Source organism: Siphateles boraxobius, unplaced genomic scaffold, assembly GCF_051911475.1.
Source record: "Siphateles boraxobius isolate OS27281-9 unplaced genomic scaffold, OSU_SipBor_1 43, whole genome shotgun sequence".
NCBI lineage: Eukaryota > Metazoa > Chordata > Actinopteri > Cypriniformes > Leuciscidae > Siphateles > Siphateles boraxobius.
In genome coordinates this window covers 261,553-289,248 of record NW_027509064.1, presented here as the reverse complement: position 1 = coordinate 289,248, position 27,696 = coordinate 261,553, and the positions used below count along the sequence as shown (strand labels likewise).

Here is a 27,696-nt window from a genome sequence, read left to right as displayed (position 1 = left end):
TTAATACTAAGATGTTATGGGGTCTTCTGTTTTCTAATTATTAAAACAAAGCGTCAGTCACTGACAGTAACATGAATTATGCTCTGTATTAACAGTACATACTTTTTTATTGTATTAATCTAATAATAATTGTAGAATTTCAAAGCTACTCCTTGGCTGTGAAAAAAAAAAGTGAAAATCTCATTCTAATTAAGAGTCCCAGTTGAGTCCAAAATGCAAATTGTGACAAAGATACATCAATCATTTTCAGCAAAAGGAAAATGCCCTTAGATGCAGAAGGGGTTTGCACATATATATAATCTTTTGGGCAGGGATTTGACAAGATACCGTTGTTCTAAGGAGATCACTTGATACAGGTGATATCTTTACACATACAGGACCTTTGATGGAGTGAAATGATTTTTGGACCATTATGTAAATCTACATTTTAGGAAAGCATTTTGTTCATCTAAAAGATGATCCAGAAAAATGAGATGCTAAATTTCAACTGTCTAAATACTTGTCAATGTGATATCTGATTTTTGCTTGGTTAGTATGTGGTATTGATGCAACAAAGTAGAATGAAATGTAGAAGAAAAAAATGAAGGGGTATGAATTATTTAATATATTGACAGATGCCTACTGAATACAAATGGAGTAAAGCCACCTTACTATTGGAGTCTTAAAAAAGTCATGATTTTTTACAGAACATACTAAAATTTATTGATTAATGAAAAGTATGTTTATGTCTTTGGTGTCTCATGTTTAAGACACCAAATGAGAAATAGTGAATAACCAAAAAAGTAATACAATTGTACAAACTTGTTTAAAAAAAGACAAATCACATTTCTAACAAACTGGAAAAGACAATAAGACTAAACTCCCCATTACTTAGAGAAACATTTGTTTCCCAATATTTACATAGCATTTCGTATGTTCAGAGATCGTTTGTGTTGTAATAGGGCCCTATAGCAGCCCCTGTCGTTTCAGATCTTCATAAGTCTTCTTGTTGACCACATTTCCACTGGAGTCTTCATATTCCTCCTGCAAGGCAATACATAAACAAATCATTAATTTATACAAAACTGCAGTCATTTGCAAACTTCACTAATCTTTCAACCTCCAGAAAATGTTACACCTTTTTTTTTTATAAAAAAAAAAAAAAAAAAAAAAAGCACTACAAAAGTAGAATGTAGCTTAAAACCCGATGCTTGATCCAGAGCAGAACTGTACAGGTAAAAGTGGCTCCATTGATCATAACGTCTGAATGTACTTCAAAACAACTCACCTCTGTGTCTGGCTGCCATCGCTCCAATGCTTTCTGTGACTTCAGCTTTGACCAGACTATTTCAGAAAAAAAGTACAAGGACGGATAACATTAGGGTCATTTTCTAAAATAATCCCATTTGTGTTGTTTATTAACATGAACAAATAATGATTAAACAAAATACTGACACCAAAATTATTATAGGCATTTTTCTCAGTTTAAGTAGTTTGTCTTAACTGTCTTTCTATAGATGTTGTTAAGCTTAATGATATGTTTTGTTTGCATCAACCCTATCACCATCATATTTTTCCTTCATTAAAAGGTGTACTACTACTGCTTTCAAATTACATCAATTTTATTCTAACTTGGACACAACCACCACCAAAACTCTGTACCAACAGTTCCTCCAAACATTTGAATGTTTAAATGCACATCAAAACGGTTCAACTAAAGTTCAAAACCTAACACAATACAAAAGTATTCAGCAATTTTCTAAATTTCTACAGTAATACAAAAGGGGGAAACTTTGACCAAGTAACATACAGCAGTGAATTATAAAGAGTAGACAGCTTTCATTCTTGTGTAAAGAAATTTTACAAAAGAAAAAATTGTATAATGCTACCTGCTGTAAGTGATTTTTAGGTCATTGCTTTATGAGTGACAAAGTGTGTTTACTGGGTGAAACCTTTGCCAGTGTTATGGAAGAATGAGTTGATTTGAGACATGTATGGAATGTTTTGGTAGTTTTAGTGAGTTTTGAATGTGAAATTAACCCTCTGGGGACGGATTGGGCGGTACCGCCCAAAATGGCATACTTTTACAAATGTCTAATTATCTTAAAAACTATTAATGATGAATAGGTGGGGCCTTTTTTGCCGTCTTCTTCAGATTCCGCTGAAAAGAGTGATAACAAACTTACCCGGCTTGTATGCACACTTCCTTGTTGTGCAATACCACTACGTCAAAGTCCAATGAAATCGTTGTTGTTTGGCAGATTCACGAGCAACAACCAATGGAAAAATTGCCGATGGAGGAATATTTTTCTTACCCAATCAGAGGAAGGTTACCATGACGTATTCTAGCAAATCGGAGGACTCTGTAGCCTTGCAAGGGGTGATATACTATTACGCAAACAGCGTTGAGTGGCAGAGACGACAGAAAGCGAACTGACGCGCCGTCGAGTATAAACAAGGCTTTACGGAGCGAGAGAGCACAGAGATATGAGAGAGAGACAGAACAATTATAATATATTTATATATATACAAATACAATTATAGCATTATTTATCGTTTTAGCACTTTTATGATGGCAAGCAGTAAACGATTTACGGTGGAACAAGCTCTGGAACAATTACTGGAGAGTGCCGAGGAGAAAGCATTGCTTAGAAAATTCTAAGCATTCCTAAGAAAAACGCCTGGGACTATTTGTAAATAAAGTTATATTTTTCATTGTTCTTTACACATTTTATTTAACAATTGCTCATGTCTGTCAAGCAAAGGCTTTGACAAATATATTTTTTGTTCAAAAACTGTTCACTATTGTTGTGTGATGTGTGATTTTCAGAAATAAATGGCAAAAATCGAATTCCCGTTTTTGAAATTCTCTAGTTTATTGTACATTTTCACTCATACATCCTTTATAAACATATTAGATGCGTGCCTATGTTAGCTTAGGGTCTTCTGCATCCATAGATACCAAACACATAGTGTTCCATCTCCATTACATATAGTTTATAACCCCAAATGTAAAAATAGAGAAAACGGACCAAAAAGAGCTTAGTCCCCAGAGGGTTAAAGGATGAGTTCACTTTTTAAAAAACTTTTGCTGATAATTTACTCACCCCCATGTCATTCAAGATGCCCATGTGTTTCTTTCTTCAGTCGAAAAGAAATTAAGGTTTTTGATGAACACATTCTAGGATTTTTCTCCATATAATGGACTTCATTGGGTACCAAATAGTCCAAGGTCCAAACGACAGTTTCAGTGCCGCTTCAAATGGCTTTCGACACCAGACGATGCATAAGGGTCTTATCTTGCGAAAAGATCGGTCATTTCAAAAATAAATAAAAAAGTGGCCAAAATCTCGAAAAAAGATTTGTTCATTTTGATGAACGAGTTCGAACAGGAGAGTCACGAACGTGCATCACAGAACAGAGCAAGGCGAGCATTTGTGCTTATAAAACTTAAACTTTTTTATTTATTTTTGAAAAGACCGATCGTTTTGCAAGATAAGACCCTTATGCATCGTCTGGAGTCGTTTAAAGCCATTTGAAGCTGCACTGAAACTGTCATTTGGACCTTGGACCGTTTGGTACCCAATGAAGTCCATTATATGGACATCTTGGATGACATGGGGGTGAGTAAATTATCAGCAAAGTTTTTTAAAAAGTGAACTAATCCTTTAACTGCTGTGCCAAGTTGAAAGGAGAAGTTGAAAGTTAGTAGGAGAACTGTGTGAAGAGTTTTGAAAAAGTGACTAGAGAAATGTGTCCTAGTGATTGTAAAAAAAACTGTAAAGTTGTCAACTATGTTAGCAGTTACACCTTAACACAGCTGAAGATATAAAGATGCCTTTTCATCATTATTAACACTACAACATATTGTACAATTTTTTAAAAGATTTTTTAAATTAGTGTACTCACGGGATACCGCATCCTCAATCTGGGTGACGTTGGCAAAGTGGGCTGTGTTAGGAATACCCAAACAGCGCATGCCATGTGCATGACGCCACTCCTGAAATGGAGAAAACAGATTACACTTCGCTGTCATTCACAAACTTTGTCTCACACTATTATTATTACTACAATTATTGCACAAGACAGTCTGCATTCTCTTATACACAATCTTATATCAAATTATAATAGCACATATTCTCTCCCTCATATTGTAAAAGTAGAGTTACATTATTTGTTAACTTACAACTTTACATTTATATAGTTTTCTATGTAGTCATAGAAATCACTAACTAAAACGAGATCGTGCTCTATAAATACATCCACTGGCATAGAGCAATTTTTCTTAGAAACTTACTGCAAAGTGTCTTTGGAAGGCTTTGGGTCCTCTGTACGTATAATTCCCACAGATCTCACAGTTGTAATTGATGTTCAGACCGTGCAGCTTGTACAGCCAGTATGGAATTGGCTGAAGAGAGCAGACAAAAGGTAAGGTTCAGGTCTAAATGATCACTACAGTCCCATTACCTTTTGGATTGACTGGAATCAATTAATTATCTCAATATCTAATTTAAATTAACTTTCCTTTTGCAAAACCTTACTACTACAACAAAACCAAGCATACCTTTCCATCCCAGCCGAGTGGCAGGTTTTTGGGGTTGTATATGATCTCATTATCTTCATCTTCACTCTCACTTTCACTGGGCTGCTCTTCATCCTCCTCGTCTCGCTCCTCTCCTGTGCGCGCCTGCTTCCTCTGAACATTCTCATGGGTCAGCTGCCTTTGTTCCTACAACAAAATACATGAGTTTCGAGTTATCACAGCAGAGAATTCACAGTAATGTCCAAAATAGATGTCACCTTACCATAACTAAACGGTAACCAGAGCAGAACACTAGGATATGCGTACTGAAGTTAATAAAACATTTTTTAAATGAAAATAAAAAGATCTGCATCAAGTACTGTATCCCACAATTCATTGTGCTTGAATCTTCCATTTCTAATGTGACACATAAACAGAAATCATTAACATTTATCACTTGTGATTGATGTTTAATATTTCTCCTTGGCTCACAATTTGATTGGACGCATGTACATTTAGATTAAAAATGCCCGACATTAATTATCCTTTTTTAGAGATGATGCCTAATGCCAAATTAAAAGACACACATACATATAGTTTTACATATACATGTGTGCATGGTGCGATTTGCTGGGGGGATACGTGGGATTTCCCCCTTTCTGGTCAATGTATCCCTGCCTCTGCTTAATTATTTTTATCCCCCCCTCAAAGTGATCAGTGCTACTACACTAGTGCCGAGACGGATCACAAAACTTATCACGGATCCGTGGTTTGATTCAAGTCAATTTTATTTTAAAATGCGCTACTTTGGCTGGCTCTGATATAGCTGCCGCAGCGCCTCTGTGATCACCACTCTGCAGACTTGCTCAATGTCCCGCCCACGGCACTATCTGATTGGTTACACCTCACGAGTAATAGCCTATCAACACTTGCAAGACGGTTGCAGGTCCGCTGGGCAGTGGAGCTTGTGTGTCGAAAGGAAGGCAGCATATTCAGCATATTACTGAAGCGGGAATGAACATCACAATCTGATTATCTGTTTCTATGATGACAAGCAAAGTTAGTGTCCCAGTCACACATGGTGTTTCACTCAATTGAGGCTAAAGCGAAGGTTTTTTGATTACTCACTCTTTAGCGTCTGGCGCGAGTGATTTCAATGTAAAGAGGTGTTTAGGGTGGCGTGGTAGACGTGAATTCGCATGCGCGAATGAGTCGAATTGACTAACAGATAATGCATCTGTCTTTTCTATCATTTCACTGTAGCTCAGCATCGCGGTGTAACGTTAAAGTTATTACTTTAACAGCAGCAGTAAAACTTACTAGGAGGGGCATTTAATTCTTGCATGTATTTTCGTTGTGCATGATCACAGTTCATATGTGTGGGGAAAGATAAGCTATTAGAGTAAAAATATTACATTAGGCTACTTCATGAGTTAATAAGAAAAAAGATTTTATAACTCCTGTAAATGCAGTGATGAAGTTCATGTTCTCTTGATTTATTTTTATGAATAAAAATGTTTCAAAACACCCCCCCCCCCCGTTTTTTTCACAAATCGCACCCTGCATGTGTGTATTTTTTATGTATGTATGTATGTATGTATGTGTGTATATATATATATATATATATATATATATATATATATATATATATGTGTGTGTATATACAGGTCCTTCTCAAAAAATCAGCATATTGTGATAAAGTTCATTATTTTCAATAATGTAATGATAAAAATTTAACTTTCTTTTTTTAAAATATTTGAAGTTTAATTTTTATCATTACATTATGGAAAATAATGAACTTTATCACAATATGCTATTTTTTTTTAGAAGGACCTATATATATATATATATATGTCTCAGAGCATGAGCAGACTGCTAATATTCCGGATATATATATATATATATATATATATATATATATATATATATATATATATGTCTCAGAGCATGAGCAGACTGCTAACTTTTCTGAAGATTCCGCTCCGCTCGCTCAACCCAGAATGCCCTTTGTGATTTGCTGGTTCGAGAATCTGAAATAACCCATAGATCTAAGGTTATGGAGTTCAAATATTGTTTTAATAAAGTCGTTTATTTATACCACTACAACATAGCCTATTGCATAAAGCCACAAATATCTTAACTATCTATAGACATACTGTAATTGAGACATTTATTCTAGAAATTCATTAAAAACAGTAAGACGTATTATTTCTGCCGTACGCAAAGGACGTAGAAACATGGCAGTGGATTTGTTTGTTACACACTTCAATCCATTCCACACCCAACCTTTTTTTCTTGGTTTACTTATTTATTAAATCCAGGACATTGGTTAAGTAAACATTGATTGAAATTAAGATACGATTTATACAAAATGAAATTCACTTTAAAGAAAATCTTTATACAAAACAAAACTTAATGAAGCGGATAAAAGCATGTCTCATCCACTCCATGTCTCCCGACATGTTGCGCATCTTTTGATGTAGCCCATCTTACTCAGGCTGTTATTAAATTTCATCTATGTTGATTATGAAAAGTGAATAGCATATTATAATATTTAAACATAAATATGAAACTAAATAAGGTTTCTTTAAAGGCTACAACACGTATAGTACAGTACAGAGAAATTACGAGTCGGAGCGAGATTTGAGCGAACGTTGTTTTACCGGTGAGCGATTTAAGAGTGGAGTGTTCGCTTGGGCCATGAACGATTGAGTGGAGCGCTGGCATAAATGAAAGTAAAAATAGGTGTTGCAGAGAATATGAAACGGTGTCACCAGTTGGCAATAACATTATGTATTCTAACAATGCAAAAATTGTGAGAACATGAAAAAACATGAACGATGCTCGGCACAGTTGGCAAGGCAGTGTTGGATCCCAATTTAAATATTTAAGCTCAAGAAGACATGAAAGGGAAATCAATTTGTTACTCGCTGTGTGGCAAGTTTTCGGGGTGCTAACATTCTAAGCAGGCGCTTAGAAATCCGAGTCTCAGAGAGTGTACAAATAGTGAGTTGAGCTCTCTTTCACATCTTCTTACGCTTAAACAGACATATTCAAATAAAATTGGCAAAAATCCTTGTAAACAGTCAGCTATATCTTCACTGAACATAACCAGTTGAGAAATAAAACGCTTGTGTAGCAGTATGTTGAATCCGGGCATTAGCTCTTAAAGTGAGCTGTTTTTAATGTTAATCAAACAACAAAAGACAAAGAACAATCACTAATTGCTCTTGACAGATTAATCCTTATTGAAGTTACAGAAGTTATTCAATGTTTTGTGGCTGGTAAAAAATATATATATTTATGGACTGTCAATTTTCTTAAGTCACTGGCCACTGGCAGGTGTGGCTAAAAGATAGTTTATAGGCCCTGTAAATATATGTGCATGTATATTTATATAAAGACAATATACTGGATATTTTAATATGCATTATAAGCACACTAGCGTTCCATTTTTAAGCAATCAATTTGTTCTTTTGCAAATTAAATATTACTAAATTGTAGTACATGTGAAATTAGAGGAGACAAAACTACTAAAATGAAAGCAGGCAGACTTATTTACCCCCAAGATCTCCACATATTCATAAATCTGAGCTTCAAGAAAACCAATTTCCTTGTTGCGCTCCGAGTCTCTGCAGAAACAAAAAACAAAACAAAAATCAAAGTTACATTTAACAAGCAAATAATATATACAAAGCAGGGCTGGATCTAAGTAAAAACACAAATATTTTGTAAATAAGTCCCTTGTTTCCTGAACAGGGATGGGCTTACTTCTTTGGTCCCTTCGCTTTTGGGTTTTTGGCAAACAGTGAGGGGTCTAGTGACTCCAGAGATTTGCCCTTAGTGCTGAACAGACGCTGTGCCCTCTCTTCTAGTGTACTACAGAGAAAACATAAAAAATAAATAAAAATCACACACACTCTCTTCCAGACATTAGGCTACATTCAGACTCAAGAATCAGGGACTGTCAGTCCTATGAATCTTTTATTTAAATCCAGTTAAAAGTGAAACTAGAATTAAAGAGTACTACGTGAGCAGGACTTTGGGTCTCTACACACCCTCCACATTTGAGGCCTAAAGCCATGAGAGCAGACTTCAATCTGTCCAGACCCAGAGACGCCAGCTCCTACAGGAATGAAACAACAGTTCTGATCTTTGAATAGAATTAAGTGTGTGAGACAACATAAATGAAAACATTAACAACTAGAAAACAGGAGGGAAACGAAGTAAAAAATAATGTGATGTTTGTAACAGACAAGACTAGAGAAACTGACCTCCCAGGAAGAGAAAGCAGAAAGATCCAGATGGGCTCCTGCGTGAGTCAGAGCACTACTCGTCTCTTTCTGCAACACACATTAACAGAAAAACATCTTAATTAGTTCCCCATGCACTAATTTAATAGAGGACAGCAGAACTACTTTCCTTAAATTCATAATGAGGCACCTGCCGCTGCATAAACTGGTAATTTACCCCAGAATTAGGGCGGTGTATGGTATGAAGATATGGAATATGCCACATGACAGTAGTAATACAGTTGTGGTATAACTAAGGCTGAGCAATTTTATTGATTCTGCGATATAAATCGATCTTTTTTTCCCAAGGAAGTATTGATTTTTAAGCCGCGAGTATCGATACATAAGTCCCATTCAAATCCCCGTGTTTACCCCCATTCGCTTTAAAGCTTAGACGTTTTCGGTTCTGCTGTCGGTAGCCTACTGGAGAAGATAGAAAATACAGGTAGGCTACTATTTATTATTGATATAAAGACGTAATCTTGAACATGTTTATCTCACCAGCCAGTTCTATATATAATAATATTAAACCATTTGTCTGTGATGCAATTTTGCTATTCGCAGTCCAGAAGAGAGAGAGAGCGATCTCTCACGTGGAGCCACAGCGCGCACAACACGACAGCCCTGCTTAATGAGTGACAATGAGGACAGAACTAAACATTCAAACGTGGTTACACTTTAGATCTGGGATAATATTTCAGAGATTATAAAAAAGATATTTGAGATGAAACCAACCTAACTCCATTATGTCTAGAGCAACATCCTTCCCTTCACAGCGATGCACTGTCATTTCTTCCTAAAACCCAAACTTACCGTCAGAATCAGCACGATCGGTGATTGTTGTTAAATGCAGTCTCTACTGTTGCTAAATTGCGGACGCGTTTAATCATTAAAAGAGCTATTAAAAGCACAAACATCTGTGCAAGAGTTGTTCACAAGGCGACGCGCACACTGAAATGCTGCAACGAGACAAGTATAGGGTACTTCACTTTGGGCTTCATGTGCGCATCTAAACTATCAAATATACATAATATAAAAATGACCTGCTCTGCGATTCACTGAAACACAGTTTATTCACTTAAACAGTTTATGTCTTAAATGGACGTAAATAGGAGAAAATGATGGTGCATCAGTCACCTATTAGATCTGCACTCGGTCTTAAAGGGGCAGCATCTAATAAACCTGCTGACGATGGAGCCATTAATGTGAATCAAACAAAAGGCACTCACAGACCTTGAATTGTATTTGAAGACATTTTATTTGCACAACTTTTTAAAAAGTGCATTCATAAACTATTCTTTGCAACAGCAAATCATTTCCAACTTTATGCAGGCCTAAACATCAGTAAGCCTAACCACAAGTCAACAAAACATGTTTAACATGTGTAATGCAACGAGTAGCAATGTTAACATGTGTAATGCAACGAGTAGCAATGTTTCGCCGATGTTATGGGGTTTGCCTGACTTCGCTATACGTGACACGATAAGATGCTTCTGTCGCCTTCATGTTAATAGTGCCAAACAACTGTATTATGCCTTTTTGTGACTGCAAATCATCACGCTTCCTCTCAAAAAACTCAACTGGCTTGTTCACTAGATTTGTGTGCTTAGTTTCAATGTGACACCAAAGTTTGCATGGTCTCATGCTATCATTTGATAGCACCTCCTTGCAGATCACACACTGCGGCAGAGGTGCAGCCTCGGACCCCGACTACTCAGGATCATATTTCCTACGTTTTTTGATGGGTTCCGTCTCATCCCTTAATGCTGACTTTTGTTGACTTGGGACAAGGAAACGATGCATTTTAAAGCTAATACACGCTTTACACACAATTATCGATATCGGGGGCTAAAGTCCTGAGTCTGAATTTTTTTATGGCATCTTTTTATGAATAAAGGCCATTATCACTGACATTAATATAGCTACTGATGTCTCCATGAAAATTATTTTCCCCAAAATTTAAAAAGAATTATTAGGATTCAAAAATAACAACTTTTAATTTGTTAACTTAAAAAAATCCTCACTTAAACCCATAATAAATGTCATATATTTACCTGTACCTTTCCTAAGAGGTATGAAATATACAGAAATAGAATAAAGTTATAAAACAGTTCGCACTGCATAAATTATAAATGAAATGAGATTAATCCTTATTAAAGCTACAAGCGTTTTTTAGTCAAGAGCAGTGATTAATTTTCTCTGTTCCCTTTGTTCTTTGGTTAACTTTACGGACAGAGAAAATGAGTGCCGCTGTCACTTTAAGATCTGCCGCATCTCATTCTCTCACTAAGATCTTAACTTCTATTTAAGATTTTATTTAACTCATTTAAGACTGTTCTTGTGAGGATACTCGACAAAACTGTTCTTGTGAGGATACTCGACAAAAAAAAAAAAAAGAGTGGTGGCCTCACAACTACACACCTTTCTTAATCACCATGACCTGTATGAGCCTTTTCAATCTGGTTTCCGTTCATGTCACAGTACAGAGACTGCCCTTCTGTGCATCGTTAACGACCTTCTACTGTCTGCTGACTCTGGTTCACTTAACATTCTCATCCTCCTTGACCTTAGTGCTGCCTTCGATACTATCAACCACAATGTTCTAATCACCCGTCTGTCTGCTATTGGTGTTTCTGGTACAGCCCTCAATTGGTTCCAGTCTTACCTCTTCAACAGAAAGCAGTTTGTGACGCTTGGTCCTCATCAGTCTTCCAAATCCTCTGTCACACGTGGTGTCCCCCAGGGTTCTGTACTTGGGCCCCTCCTCTTTCTCATATACATCCTCCCTATTGGCCCGATTATACGCAGCCACGGTCTTAAATTCCACTGTTATGCAGATGATATCCAACTCTATTTGACCACTCATTCTACCTCTGATCCACCACCGTGCTTCCTCACTGACTGCCTCTCTGACCTAAAATTATGGATGCAAAACAATTTTCTTAAACTCAATACAGATAAAACTGAAATTCTGCTGATTGGCCCTAAAAGCATCCTCTCTAAATCTCCCAGTCTCACTCTTAATATTGATGGTTCATCTGTCCACCATACCCCTGTTGTCAAAAACCTTGGCATTTTGCTTGACTCCACCCTTAACTTTGATCCTCATATGAAATCACTCACTAAGACTGCCTTCTTTCACCTCCGCAACATTGCTCGCCTCAAACCCTTCCTCTCTGTTAGTGATGCACACACTTTAGTTAACTGCTTCATTATGTCCCGTCTAGACTACTGAAACTCACTTTTCCTTGGTCTCCCTGTCAAATCACTTCAAAGGTTACAATATATTCAAAACTCAGCAGCCAGGATCCTCACCCATACCAGACGATCAGCACACATCACCCCCATTCTCTACCAACTCCACTGGCTACCAGTTCCGTCCCGGATCAAATACAAAGTAGTACTACTCACCTTCAAAGCGCTCCATAACTTTTCTCCCCCCTACATCCGCGACCTCCTGATCCCGTACACTCCATCCCGCTCACTCAGATCTTCTGACCAAAATCTTTTGGCCATCCCCCGCTCCAGACTTTCCACCCTGGGTGGCAGATCCTTCAGTGTCTTGGCCCCCAAACTCTGGAACAGCCTCCCACAACCTCTTGGTGACTGTCCTTCACTTCCCCTCTTTAAAGCTCATCTCAAGACCTTTTTGTTTAATGATCATTTCTCCACACCAAACTCGTAGCTTCATATTGATAACTTGTCTTTGTTGTATTGTTTTGGTTGTTGCTGTTGTGTATACTTTCCTTCCCACTATGTAAAGCGACCTTGGGTTTGAGAAAGGCGCTATATAAAATAAACTTATTATTATTATAAAACGTACATTTTGGCATAAATGTGTGGGTTATTGTTCGTTCAAGAGCGAAAGAGAACTCGATACTGGCGCGCGTCTTTCTGTGTGTGTGTCTGTGTGAGTGTCAGGAGGACATTCACTGACAACACGTTCTCTTTTCGTCTTGTCGCGAATTAATTGTTTAAAAGCATCTGCGTGAATAAGAGCGTGATCATATACAAACATGTATCGCATGCGTTGCCGGAATACTTTAAGCCCTGTGATATTACGGAGTTATTTTTTCTTCGCGTGTCACGCCTCACCTATTGAAAACCGCTGTTGTAGATATGGCATCTCAGTAACCTGCAAATGGGGTGGACGTTCACGATATAGTCATTTATATATGTAGTTATTCTTGAAAAATCGACAAAAAGGACTTTGTATAATAAATAAACACAAATACTTTAGAAATGAAAAGTACTTCACCTCTTTGATTTTTCTTTTTCTTTTATTTGTTAAATTATTTCTTTGGTAAACTATTTTGATAGCTAAATATAGTAAACAAAACGCACTCTTCAACTTTTAGATTAACTTCTCCCAACTGATTGATATTAAATAACTCGTAGGTGCAATTAAACTTTAAATAAAATGTTTCTGTATAATTTTTTCAATATCATGTTATTGCTTTACTTCATCAATCAGTTTATAATATCAGAATATTTTATATTGAACTATTCTATTCATAATAAATTAGTTATTTCCTTTTCATTTTGTAGGATATTAGTAATACTAGTTATGTTTAAATGTGTTCCCCGGTAGATTATTGCCATGTCTGCTTAGTATAATGTGTTTTTAAGGGGCTTGTTTAGCTCTTTTTTACCCCTTTTCCACCAAAAAAGAACTGGTTCGGAACTGGTGCTGGTTCAAAGTTAGTTCGGAGTTGGTTCAACTTGCGAACCTTCTCAGAACCGGTTTGTTTTCCCACTGACTAGAGCGCCCAGCGAACGACGTCGTTACGTCACTGTGTACGTCGCCATACAGAAACGCTAGCAAGTACATTATTTTGGGATTATCTCTAACTTGTGTACCATGAAGGCTTTAAAAACAATTGAAATAAGTAAGTCTTTTAATCTTTTCCTTTGATATGTAATCATTTCTGATTAGTTATGTACCTCTGTCTTGTGTCTTTTTTTCTTTCCGTTTATTTGTTCTATATTTTGACTGTTTTCTTCTTTGCTTACATAATGTTTTCAATAAAAAAAAAAAATTAAAAAAAGCTAGAAACGCTTGCGCCAACTTCAAGCATAATAATTACAATGGTGGACTACATCGTGTTTCTGCAAATGTTTCTCCTGGCTTTGCGGTCATAAAATATGTTTAGGACACATCTAAACCCGCCTCCAGCCCCGCCGTAAGCATGACACGGTGGTAAAAGAACGGTTCTCTGGTTCTAGTCCAGCAAAGAGTTGGTGCCGCTTTGGAACCAGTTTTCCTGGCCGAGAACCGGTTCTTTGGCTGTCGAAACACAAAGAACCGGTTCGCGAGTAGGCACCGGCTCCGAACCGGCTCTCAAAATGCTTTGGTGGAAAAGGGGTATTTGTGATATCTGGCAACCCGTCACCTGGAGCTTTAATCAAGAGAAGTTCAGAAGTGTCAAGTTCAAAAGTCACTATAAGGGGAGCAGCAGTATGAAAACCGAACAGCAGCTACTGTTAGTGTTGACTAAGTAGTTTAAATGAGGCTATAAACACCTTGTAACTGCGTCATTATTTTACCATAGCCCAGTGAACACTGACACACCCTCAGTGCATGTGCACGCGAGCGTCTTTTGAATCAGTTAAAATGCGATCGGTTAATTGGAGGGTCAAGTTGTAATCACGTATCGAATCAAAGAAAGATTTTATCAGCTGGTTCAGTGGCCACATAGGTCAGAGTACAGTTAGAATAGTTAGAATACAACTCGCGCTGCATATTTAGTAGTTTTGCCTCAGATCAGATAGCGTTACAGGATTATACATTCGCTTTAACAAGCAGGTTGTTCATTACCATGGCAACCGCTTGCGTTTCATGCTGAATGCGATTTTCGTGTTTAAAAAGTAACTATACAGAAGAGACGGAAAGATGCAGATATTGGTATGAACTGTTGTTAAGTAGCTTAAGTTTAATGCTTTCCCCGTTGCGAACGTGCACTCCTCTAAACTGTTAGCCTATGAGTGCTGCGCTGATCTATTTGACTGCTGCGCCTTTTCCCCCCGAAAATATCACGTTAACAACAACCCTTTAGAAAACTAATTTCTTTGTGGATCCTCTTAATCTGCTTTCTCCATGTTTCTTTGTCAAATCTCAGTGTCTCAGTCTCACACACGCTGCACATGAGTTAACCACGCCCACTTATTTACATGTATGTACGCAATAAAAAAAATCTGTTACGGTTGACATTTTGTACCACGGTAACGATATATACCGTCATACCGCCCAGCCCTACCTGCAATACTTCTTTGATAACTTCCAATGGAACATAACATTTTATTATTTCAGCAGTGATGATTATTAACTTCAATAAATGGTCATTTAAGTTTGGAAAACATGCAGACACTGTTGAAACGCATGTAATAAGATCTGTAGAGCTCGATATTGTTGACGCTTAAACACAAACCCACCGGCCAGCCTGGGAACATTCCATTCTCCCACTTCTTCTCAAACTCGACCAAGATCTTTCCATAGAGGTCATTCTGATCCAGGAGAGGCTTGACACGATCCGTGTATTCCTGCAGGTACTCCAACAACATCTCCAGATACCTGCAAGAGCAGAGACTTCTCACTGCTTTTGAAACAGCACCAAAGTCTACGGTAACATCCTAAGCTGTAAAATTATATGATTTAAAAAAAAAAAAGAAAAGTTTTATAAAATGATAAACCTCACATTTCAGCCCTATAAACTATCATATATATATATATATATATATATATATATATATAGTATTTTTTTTATATACAGTAAAAGTGATGTCTGAAGGGGATATTTGTTTTTAATGACCCTAAAACTATACTAAACTATAAAAATAAGGGGAACATGTTTTATATTTTAACTATAAGGGAGAAACAACACTTAACTTGGTTAAGACATTTAAATTTATCTGGGCATCAATTTCGGCCACTACTGTAAATAATAATATATATTTGGTCAGAACAAATGCAAATCGACTGATGAAAATACAAATTAACTCTCTGAGTAGGTGGCACTTATGGAAAACCAAAAATACATTCATATAACCCAAAAACCTATGCAATGACTAAAAAAAAATATTATTAGTATTAAATACAAAAATAAAAAACTCTATTGTAACTCCCCCCCCACCCCCATATAGAATACACAAAAAAAAACATTTAAAAATCACTTAACTCATATTAAATGATAAAATAAATAACTAGAGAACTGGCTGCCTAAAATCAACTTGCTACCTCATGAAATACACTAGCCACGTTTCCACTGTCGGGCCAGTGCGAGCCAGGGCTTTAAATGTGCCAAGCTAAAAGCCCCGAGCCCAAAACACACTGTTTCCACTGCAGGGCCAGAAGCCCCACAACGCTTCACTAAAACACGCCCGTAACACGCCTCTCTAGAACAACATCACTAGGGCTGGGACAACGCGTCGACGTCATCGATTACGGCGACGCAAAAATTACGTCGATGCAAAATATGCGCGTCGATTCGTCAGACCCAAAGCAAAGATGGCGGCGCCAGAGAGTACTAGCAACACGAGTGGCTCCACAGACTATCAGAAGTGCAAGGTGGCACGCACTCGTTCCTCTAAAGTACACGCACACACACACAGAAAAATGTGTGTCAGTATCGAGTTCTCTTTCGGGCTTGAACGAACCATAACACACACAAATTTTGCCAAACTGTCCGTTTTGTCGAGTGTCCTCATTAGAGCAGTCTTAAATGAGTAAAATAAAGTATTTTATTTTAAAGAGTAAATTACTCACTCAGACCCGGCGCCAGGATGATTATTGTACCGGCCGCCTAATAATCATGAATGCACTCCGCTATCTTTTAACATCTCCGGCGAACGGCTTCTTCGCGCAAAAGGAAAAAATGTCATGAAACGCAGGGAAATACAGCGACCTATGTGACGTTTCCTGATGGATCGAGGTTGTTCCTTAACTTCAGTTTATACGTGCAATTCACACAAGCTCTAAGCGTGTGCAAGGCTGCTGCAAGTATGCGCTTATAGCTATTAATGTCATGAAAAATACATTGAGGACACTGACCAAATTTGAAAGTTGAGACTTTATTAAATGTTACCTTCTTGGTCCTGTCTGTCACAGCGTGTTGTCAGTCAAAGAAAATTAAACCATAAATAGGCCTACTATTTTGTGGCTCTTTAATGTGTCGTGACAGATTGCACTTTTTTCAGTAAGCTAGGCCTATGCGTTTTCAAGGTTTTATTGAATGCTACCTCTGACTAAGAATGCATTACTTTGCACTTGTATAGTCTTTAATTTTGGAATTTTAGAATTTTAATAGCAATAAACATATATTGCAATGTTAGGGAATTAATGTTTTTTTTTTCATTCAGATATGTAAATCAACATGTATAAATTGCTATTCTTCAATTAATGGGGAGATAATCGGATCAAACCGAAAAATGTATCGTTAGATTAATCGATGCTTCGAAAAAATAGTCACTAGATTAATCGGTTAAAAAATAATCGCGGTGATTGGTCAAAAATGGAAATCTATTCTGATTGTTTGATAACTTCTGGCAAGGTTAGAGAGAGGAGAATTCTAGAGCAAGAGTCCGTATGCATGCCACCCCTCAGTGTGTTGCGGGCCTAGGCGGCTGCCGAAATGGCCTATGACAGGATTATCACATTCTAAAATTCCTCAATGACTATTTAATCACCCAGACCCTTACCCTTTGACCCTGAGAGGCAGCCTGCCTCAAATATTTTGATCATCTCTTAACCTGATTTTTAATTCGATCAGTTTAGTCCTGTTTATGGCATTTAAAATGACCAGCTTTCACCTACTTCTTATATTCAGCATTCTTCCTATCTTTAGAGATGTCAAAGAGCTGATCGAATGTTGACAGATAAGTGACATACTCCAGTTTCTAGAAAAGATCAATAGACAAAGGCATTAGAATCTTTTATTCAATTATTTGAAGGCATGCAATTAAAATAAGCCAGTAAATCAAACAGTACCTCTACTCCTTTAAGATTAGTGTACTTTAAGTAGCAGTCATGGAGATCCAGGTAACGCCCATAACCTTCTTCATCAGTGAACTCCACCAGATCTGGGATCAGCAAAAAGACTGTTAAGACCTGTTCACAGCAAGAACGGTAACTATAACTACATTAGTGTCCACAACAAAATATATAATTTTCTGTTTATTTTAAGCGTGCTGCAGTTATGTCATCTTCCGCTTTAAATGCTCAACTCTTTAACCCTCAGGGGTCTGAGGGGTTTTCTGGGTCCTGGAGGTGTTCTGACATTTGTGCTTTTTTCAGTTATTTATAAACATGTTAATGGCGAAGGTGTAAATTCACTCTATATAGCACAAACGGGGCTACCGTAATATGTGAGCAACATGTATGTACATGTTTGTATTTTTGAGAGAATTGTTTATGCATGGTTTTTGAAAAAACAAAAACTTAAAGTGTCTGAAATAAGGCCACAAAACACATACTAAATATGTGTCTACAAGACTTTTGACTAATGGGCATTGTTGCCTAGAGTTTTGCTTCAAAATGATCTGAAAATCATCCTGCCTAATCATTTACACAAAACAATGCATTGATTTAAAAAATGTATAAGACACCTTTTGTTTGGAAAGGCAATATGCGTGGAGGCGTGTTCACACCTGAAAAGACAAAGGCCGGATAATGTGCCACATACATAATGAGCTGCATATTAATTAGCCCTTTCACACAGGTGTGTCACAGGGTCCCAAAGAACGCAAGGACAAAATAAATTATCTATATATACAAATTTTACAATTAGAAATTGTAACCAATTACAAATAGGTTACAATTACAACAACAATTACAATTTTAACAATATTTCAAGTGTATTCTTTCTTAGTAAAAAGTATACATTTTATCATACGTATTACAAAAGGTAAGGATTCATTATTTTGAATATTGGAACAAACACTATAAAAACATCTTAGTTGATAATTCAATATACCTACTTTATTTTTGACAAAACATCTTATAGTTTATTTAACATGAGCAGAAATTGGTGAACAAAAGCGTACCTATTTAATGTGACAGTAGTCTTTTTTTACAGTCAAAACTTTATAATCTATCCAAAACTAATCACAAAATCTTGTCTAAACATTAATATTTAGTCTGTAACATATTGAGTATGATATATTAGCATATACATGTTAATTTGCATGATTTTTTAATCCAGCTGGTGGGCGTTGGCATGTTTGCATGGCTTGCCTTAGATCATTTGCGTTTGAATACCACGCGCTCTCCGTGGCCGTGGCACATTAATGCGTAATGAGGTATAATGAGCTGGAAAGAAAAATACTGACATCTCGCTCTTTTCATAAAGATTACATAAACTGAGAATATTTGTTTTTTTATATAAATTACTTAATTTAAAAGAAGAGAATTTCAGCTTCATAAAGAGAAATCTCACGTATCTCTGTGACAAGTATTGACATGATTTACAGTTCATTTTTCGGACGCGTTTCAGAATGGACCTCACTGACGAGAGAAGGTAAAACGCGCATCATGTTTATTTTTCTTTATTTGACGAAAAGCACAACACTTTGTTTTTATTGTGAGTACCCACAAAAAAAATAGACACTTAACAGGATGTAATGATGTACAGCACTTATATGTAAGATCAAAATCAACAGAGTAATTTGAGTCTCTTTTGCACTGATAAGGAAAAAAGTGAGCTGGTATCGCCGGCGATACCGCCGACCCCAGAGGGTTAATGTCGGATGGATTTTAATTGGCTGTCAATGTTTTTATCATTTATCAACAAAAAAAAAAGTTCTGAAAGTGATTCCATCTTTCTCATTCCTTTGTGTTGTTGTAACTGTGGTGTGGGACTTCTCTTTTAATGATTAGACCCTACAAACTAAATCAAGACTTTGTAAAAAAACAAAAAAAGGCACAATACTTTAATAATAGTTAGGGTTAATTCCTAATCACTGTAGGTTTTATAATGTTCTATAATATGCAATTAGTGATGATTGCCTTAGCACAGTACTCAAGACTTACTTTGTGCCTCCTCACTAGGGTTGTCTTTGGCTTTCATGAGCTCTTCAAACTCTACTGACATGGGCACACAGATCTGGAATAGACAAAAACAAGTAGTGTATATTTTGCAAAATCATGCAATTCAGAACAGGGTGAGAGTGAAAGACAGAACTTTACGTCTACCTCATTAGGGTGTTTTCTGTGGAATTCCTTGATCTGTTTGAGTCGGTTGTAGAATTCAGCAAACTCATTTGGACCTGATATTGCATTTAGCTCATCCTTTCTCATTCTGAAGAACAGACACACAGCACAGCAATGTGATCAAAGAAAATAAGACAGATATATTTCTGAACAGATTCAAATGTCCTCAAAAAATGTTTTACCCATCTTTGTCTTCATACAAGTCTCTGAGGTTTGCGCTTACTTCCATGTACCTCTGCATGTATTAAAATAACAAAATGATATCAGGCATATGACTTTAAAATATTTCCATGACTGTGACATTGATAATTATTTGTAGGAAACCAAAAAAATGTAATGGCACAAAAGAACAGATGAATCTTACATCCAGCATAGCTCTCACTCGATGATCAGAGTTGATCTGGTCTCTCAGCTGTTGAACAGAAAAAGGAACATTTATCAAATAAATAATACAGCATGCAGTATTGACTACAACCAATCAGATATTAGAACTTATAATAATTATATAATGATTGTGAAAATGGCAGAATTATTAAAACATAAAACGGTGTGATAGTTTCCACAAGGGAAAAAAAATCAGGAAATCATATCAGGAAAACATTGTTCCTTTTTTGTGAAGTTCAAGTTTTGTAAATGTTTGTAAATGTTGAAACATTTGAAGGTACTTAAAAATGCCATGGTAGTATTGTTAAAAAACAAAACGTTACAGTAGTAAAAGCAGACTACGTTTCATGTATTAGCATAATTTAAACTCATTCACAGATCTGTAAGATTACCGTGTTTTTTTTCGTCAGCATCTCCTTCGTTTTTGCGTCCATAAGTCTCTCTTTCTCCTCATGGTATCGACGCTGTTGTTCTAAAATCGTTTCCATTGTGATTTATTAAATTCAAAGTATCTGGTTTATTGTTTAGTTTAGCCTGCGTATGCGCGTGCAACGTACAAAAGGAAATCGATCCCGAGTTTATTTCAGTCGGCCGGAAACATGAATAAGAGAATAAAGGTTCCGACATCACACCTCTTGTCTTATCCAGGCAGATTTTAAGTGTATTTAAATAAAACTGAATGACACAATCCATTTTAGTATTGGAAGGCGATATTGATAGATATATAAATATATATATATAACAACACTAATATATATATATATATATATATATATATATATATATATATATATATATATATATTACCACTTAATACAACTTTTCTGAGAATGTCATTTGAGAGACACATTACCATTCTAGATAATTAAAAACAAATAACATTTAGAACATTTCATCACATCACAACGGCGATTATTCCGCTGTAATTCAAACAATTTGCGCTAGGGCTGTTTGATCTTTAAAAAATATATATTCTTAAGAAAAATTATTTTAATAAATCGTGTAATATAAAACACCCTATGATGTATAGAGTCAAAGACAAAATATCTTGACACTTACCAATCAAAATAGATCTCTATTATAATCAGATTCATTGATTTTTCTCCGTAAATTTTCGAAAAGACGACTTTCCTGACTAACCAACAGAGAACCTTATAATGTCCTTCCTGGAAACGTTGAACCAAATGCTAACGTTGCCAAAACGTTCAGAGAACTAAAAGGCATTTTGCAGACTGTCATTTAAAATGTATGTCAGTTAATTCCATAGGTTAGGCCGCTTGTATTTTCGGTAGCCTACACTCATTTGGCCAGCAGAGGTCCTCCGCTTGTGTCAAATGTAAATGTGTTGTACAAAGTTTTTATGAGTCAAGATTAATTAAATTATAATAAAACTAAAGACCAAAACATATAGAACAGCTAATAGCTATACTTACCATTGTCATTCTATTTGTAGTAAATGTGTTCACTCTTTACTATTTCTCTAATGTGTGTTCCTTTCACTCACTGTTCATTGTGCTTTGGCTTTTTCATTTCAGTTTGTCAATCATTTCATGAGGAACATGGGCTGTTGTTACTGGTGTTGTAAAATTGTGCTGTGTATGAAAACGGGAGTTATCCCCAAAAGTTATTGGGGAAAATAAATAGCCTATGCTTCATGCTCTATGACGAAATTGTTTAATTATAAACCAATCCATAAGCATTCTTTCGTTGTACATTCAACACTCCGTTTTAGTTTAGGCTATAGAGATATTAAAAACTAGAAACTACTAGTTCCCTTAACCGCTTTTGAATTGGAACCGGAATCGTTCAATTCTATGACAGGTGTGTTGCGTTCAGTCCAAGATGGCGGAACTGCAGCTGTGCGCATGGGTGAGTTTGTTGCAATGGAACGTTTTATTGAGTTTCGCCTCTTGGTACTTCTACTATACTCTTTGTTGACATATAACAGTTAGGCCTATATTAGACTGTAAAAAATGAAGGACGACGCCCCTTCACCTATGCCCTTCACTCTCTTCAAACGTAGCCTACGTTATGGCGCTGACCATTGACTAAAACAATTAATAATATATATGCGTTCAGATGTTTGTTTGTTTTTTGCAACAGGACATTTTCTATGCTATTATGTATATATTAATAAAACAACATGATATATCTTACTTTTTAAGCAATGTGGAAGCTAAATTACTTAACATAAAACAATAAACTTTTACAGCCATGTTATCTTTGCAAGCACAAACTGTTATTTAGTCTAATCAGTCTTTCTTTTTATTATATAATTAGCATCAAACAAATAATATAGGCTAGTTCTTATTCACAGTGATTAAAGATTATTAAACTAAAAGATTGAAAAATGATTGCACAACCACCAAATTCGTTCGGGTCACATGACCTCACTGTAGCTTTGCGCAGCAATCTTGACGACTGACGGTCTCAGTAATGCCTGCAATATGTTGTGCAGTTGGCCTGAGCGAGTGGATCCTGTGGCTTCGCCTCCGGTCTCTGATCCCTTCGCTCCATCTCGGACCTTCGACCTTTCAGCTCCGCCTTGGCTCCTCCCACCTTCGGCTCCACCAGATGCCCTCTGCCTTGCAGCTCGCCTACGTCTCCAGTGCGCCCTGCGCCTGGGGCTCGCCTGACAACGGCTCCCTCTCTGTCGGTCATCCCCCGGATGTAGCTTGCCAAGTTTCCATCCTGGCTCCTCCCTCCTTCGACTCCTCCGTGGGCTTTCATCCAGGCTGAGCTCTGGGTCAACACCACCTGGCCACTTCACCTATCATCTTAACCTTGGCTGCTTCCTCCATCTGCTCCTCCCTGGTGTCTGCTGCCTGCCTTTACCAGCCCCTTTACCAGCCCCTTTACAATTCATCGTCCTCCTCCAAAGCAATTTGGTCTGTTTATTCTTGGGTTGGTGACAGAGCTCTGATTCTGCAATCGTCTTGGTTTTTATGGTGAGCATGCGGTTCCGAGCTTGGTCTTCTGTCCAAAATTGTTTTGTTTGCAGAGTGTGGTGCTCGGATCCCAACACTTTGGTTTCGGTTCTGTGTGAGGATTCAGACATTCATGCTCTTTGTGTTTATTTTTTGTTGTGAGCGCACTCTGTCTTATGTGAGCATGTGGATTTGAGTTAGCTCTTCTGTTCTTGTGTTGTTGTTTTCAGTGTAGCACGCGGTTCGTGTTTACATCGGCCGTGTGTTTCATGTTATGTTTTGTGAACACGCAGCTTATGAGTGATATCATTAGCTGCGAGTTTGTCTTTATGAGGACATTGTCTGTATTGTATTGTCTGTTTGAGCACATGGCTTGTGATTGTGCTCACTTGTCATGTTTGTTTCTTTGTGCCATGTGTTCCCGTCTATTTGTCCCACCTGTCCTCCCTCATTACCGGCCTTGGTTGCTTTTTGTTTATTCTCCTTGTGTTTTCAGTCATGCCAGTTCATTGTCCAGTCAGTCCAGTCCAATTTTTCCTCCATGGGGTAGTTTTTGTTTTGTTGTTTCATTTTTATTAAAAGAATTTAAAAAACATCAACTCAATTGCAATTGAGTCCTTGCCTCATCACTTTACCCGCACCCTGACAAATATGCTGTTTTGATGCTCAAGAATCAGTTCTTATTATCAAGTCAATGGAGCCCATCAACTGTTTCACAAAATCGCAAAAACAAAAAAATAAACGTAAAGGGTTATTTCATAATTATTATTTAAATTATTACATTTGATAAAGACTGCAACAAATACATACTATTAAAATATAATTCACAGTACTGAAATAAATAACTGAGATACATCCCTGCTACAAGCTGTTTCATAAAGTAATGCTAACAAAATGAGTGGTGGAGACCACCATTTAGAGTCAAGTTTTTACTTTTTAAATATTGAATATACTGCAAAAATTCTCTGACTGTTATTTAATTCCTTCTCTAATAACAACTAATAATGTGTCCTCTGCATTTTTATTGTTGTTAACTGTGTGTATTCAGAGATATACAGCAGAGACTGGACAAGAGTCCCAACATAAGAGCCAGTTTAGAGCAGATAGAGATTCTCCCATCAGAACAGTCCCAGGACAGAAATCAGAATCAACTCCGAAAGAAAGAGGCCAAGATCCCTAGCAAAACCATGGCTAAAGTCTCCACTAGTGCCAAGAGGTATGCTAAACATCTGTGGGCAATCAGACAGGATGTGCATTCCTAGACTGGTCCAGAGTTGGAGGATGTGAGGCTGGAGAGATGTGTCTTTTGTTCTTTTCCATTTTCTTGCACCAGGATTGACTTGCATCCCAAATTGTTTCCAGTATATTTTATTGTATTCTACAATGTATCTAGCCTGGGTTTCCCAATGCTGCCTTGCGCGCAACGCGATTTTATTCACGTTGCTAGGCAGTCTGGATTCCATGGACCAGATTTTCACCTCAGCGAGGGGACCAATCACAGAACGGGGAGGGAGCAGCAAGACGATGACGACGTCTATGCGACACACCGAAGCAGTTTGTTTATACCTATGGATCCAACATGGCAGTAGATGCGAAATTACCTTTCGATGCAGCCTTAGATATTGTTCTAAGTAGTTTAGTTAAATCTCGGACCCATCGTCTTCTTCCACGTCTAATTTCTGTCGCTCTACATACTTCATCTGGTATAATTGAAACGATTGGAGCTACTTACAGGCGCATTTGATAGACATTCGTAGCATCCAATAAACGGCTCTGGGCATTTGTAAACCACGCCTCAAATACAAGAAAATGAACATGTGGTTCCCAGACCCACGTCTCAATGAGACGAGGTCTGACGTTAGCCAGTTACAATGTATCCACAATTACACCTACAATTATATGTTCCCAGCTTTTTTGGGCCAGTACCCCTATCCATTATCCAGGTAAATTACCCCATTTATAATAATGTTAATTATAATGTATTTATTGTTTATGTTCTAATTGTCTTCTACTTCTTAAATAAAAAAGAGCATTTAATCAAATTCCAAATAACAGATTTGATTTGACTGGACTGATCGGAATAGTATTATCATTATTTTCCCAGGAAGCAAAAAAGCCATGTAAATAGAATGCAATGGTAAGAAATTTGACATGCAAACTTTAATTAGATAGCTTGTCACATATAACTGCCAATCAACAAACAAAGCATTCTTATCAATTAATTAATTATTATAATTTGTTTAGCAATGTTCATTTTAATATCATCTCTTGATGCTTGACGCTAAGTTGCTTTCCCTGGAAGTCTGACAGCGGTGCTTCGGAAAACTGACAGAAACACTGAAGTAAAGAGTCATTGCTATTAAAACGGTACATCATCTCATCTAATCGCATTGGTGACGTGTCACATCAAAAGCACATAGAACCCATTACAACCAATTATACTATCTACACTGGATGTATGCCCTGTCGCAGACAGTAAACCCAAGTAAACAGATGGCCCAGTCTGTTTCTGATGTACTCCACATGCTTGTGCTACTTCCTACAACATGACAAATGGATTTGGAACATTTGCTTTGATGCATCCAGTGATGCAAACCATATACTTTTGCAAGTAGTTAAAATTTCCAGATCATCTTGTTGTCAATCTTTAGTTAATTAAAACCTGCCTTAAAGTCCCCACAAGAACACCTCAACACTTTCAAAAATATTGCTTCCTGCGTTATCTGAACGCTGACTGAGAGGCTGATAAGGGATAGTGGGGTAAGTGGTTTGGAAAATGCCAAGGTGGTATAGTTCTAACCATGCCTCTCTATAAAACTGTTCTGAAAGAGTATTATTAATCATTTTGTTTATTTCATTAAATGAAAAAATGCATTTTCTGTCTGACCTCCTTGTTCAGAAATCAGATTGATTTGTGACTTCACTACTAGGAGCTTTTGTGACTGAGGGAGGGAACTAAGGGAACTATGTGTTGTAGCAACAATGGCAGAAATGTTTCAGATATGCTTGATATGCAGATATGATTCAGGACCCTTTAAGCTCATGTTCAGCATTTCATTTATCAAGTTCAGCCATACAAATGTGCCACCTAATGAAAAACACTTCTGATCAAATTACACATCAAGCACTCAGCCTCTTGATGACTCCATAACTGCTGCTGGTTCCTACTGACCCTGCGGAAGAGTTATTCTTTCTCTACTGATATCACTTTCTCAGTAGTAGGCCTTACTGTTTATTTTCTTCTAGATCTAAGTGTTCATGATGAACGCAGGTGTAGATGACGCTGCTCTTCTCAGCTGTGTGCTCAGAGGTCAGACATTTCTCTCTTGAGCCGTGACTGCTGAGAGACATTGCATCTGTGAAATGATCACAACAGTCAAAATGAACCATGAGCTTTATTCACACCACTTTTCCTGTTTACAGGAAGTGTGGAATTTCTCCTTGAGTAGCACCAGAGTTATTGCAAAAGTAATTAGATTTTTACATTGTTCTGTTCAAAACTCTGTGGTGCTGGGGTGTTGTGTGTGGTTGCCAGGGTGTTTCTAAGTGGTTTCTTACTAATTCTAAGTGGTTGATTACTAGCCCAAGTCAAAACAGCACACCCCAAGTCTCTTTGACATTATGGTCCCTAGATATGAATCATTGGGAATGTTTATTTTTGCCTAAACAAGAACTCTTTGAATCATGGAAAGGGGTTCTACGATGGAAACATGTTATATAATTTTCTTGGATAAACTTAACTAAATAAAGACATGTCCAAATAACTTAATTGAATCAAGTTATTTTAATGATTCACAAGATTCAGTTAAGTTATTTTGACAAGTTTCTATACTTTGAAGCTGTATTAAAGCAACTTTTGTTGGCATGTCCTTGACCCAAGCACATTCTCTACACACCTAACCATAATAGAAGGTATGCATACATTGATGTCACTTTCCCGCCAGAACCCCCCCCCCCCCCCCCAGATTATCTGTTTAAACTAAAGTTTGGACTCGACGATATAGTGTTCCTTACAACTTACCAAAGATCGAGTGATCCATGGATATTGACATGATGCAGCCAGGAATCGTGTTTCCTAACATTTATATGTGCCTGATTTTGACGTCGGGGAAATACATAAAAATGCATGAAATAACACTTTATTTGAACATTTACTCTCCCTATCCAGCGCCGTGCAAAACATGATGGCATATTCCTTTTCTATGATGCTACTTGTCACAAAAATAAAATCTATCTTGTAGTCTCAACATCAATTAATTAAGTCAACTGGATGAACAATTAATTTGTTGGATTTGTTTGAACAAGCAGCAAAAATGTATTATCCCTTTTCAAGCTACTTGATTGATAGTCAGGGGGCCAATTCTGAAAAGGGCTTCCGTTAAGACTTTT

At 37.0% G+C, this 27,696-nt stretch overlaps 2 protein-coding genes across 2 annotated transcripts in view; both read right to left on the bottom strand.

The window, feature by feature from the left end:
- nkiras1 (NFKB inhibitor interacting Ras-like 1) overlaps positions 1–27,696 on the bottom strand; it is a 375,749-nt gene that overhangs the window by 140,156 nt on the left and 207,897 nt on the right. The gene's annotated exons all lie outside the window — the stretch shown is intronic.
- sf3a3 (splicing factor 3a, subunit 3) lies at positions 582–20,987 on the bottom strand. The gene is made up of 17 exons (XM_077200091.1): positions 20,773–20,987; positions 20,361–20,408; positions 20,179–20,231; positions 19,979–20,084; positions 19,817–19,889; positions 17,777–17,868; positions 17,603–17,685; positions 15,226–15,364; positions 8,776–8,844; positions 8,560–8,627; positions 8,273–8,380; positions 8,064–8,133; positions 4,544–4,708; positions 4,277–4,387; positions 3,889–3,979; positions 1,268–1,323; positions 582–1,023 (listed from the first exon to the last, which is right to left on the bottom strand). Exons 1-17 carry the CDS (start codon positions 20,866–20,868, stop codon positions 946–948), a joined length of 1,506 nt encoding a protein of 501 aa, XP_077056206.1. The 5' UTR covers positions 20,869–20,987; the 3' UTR covers positions 582–945.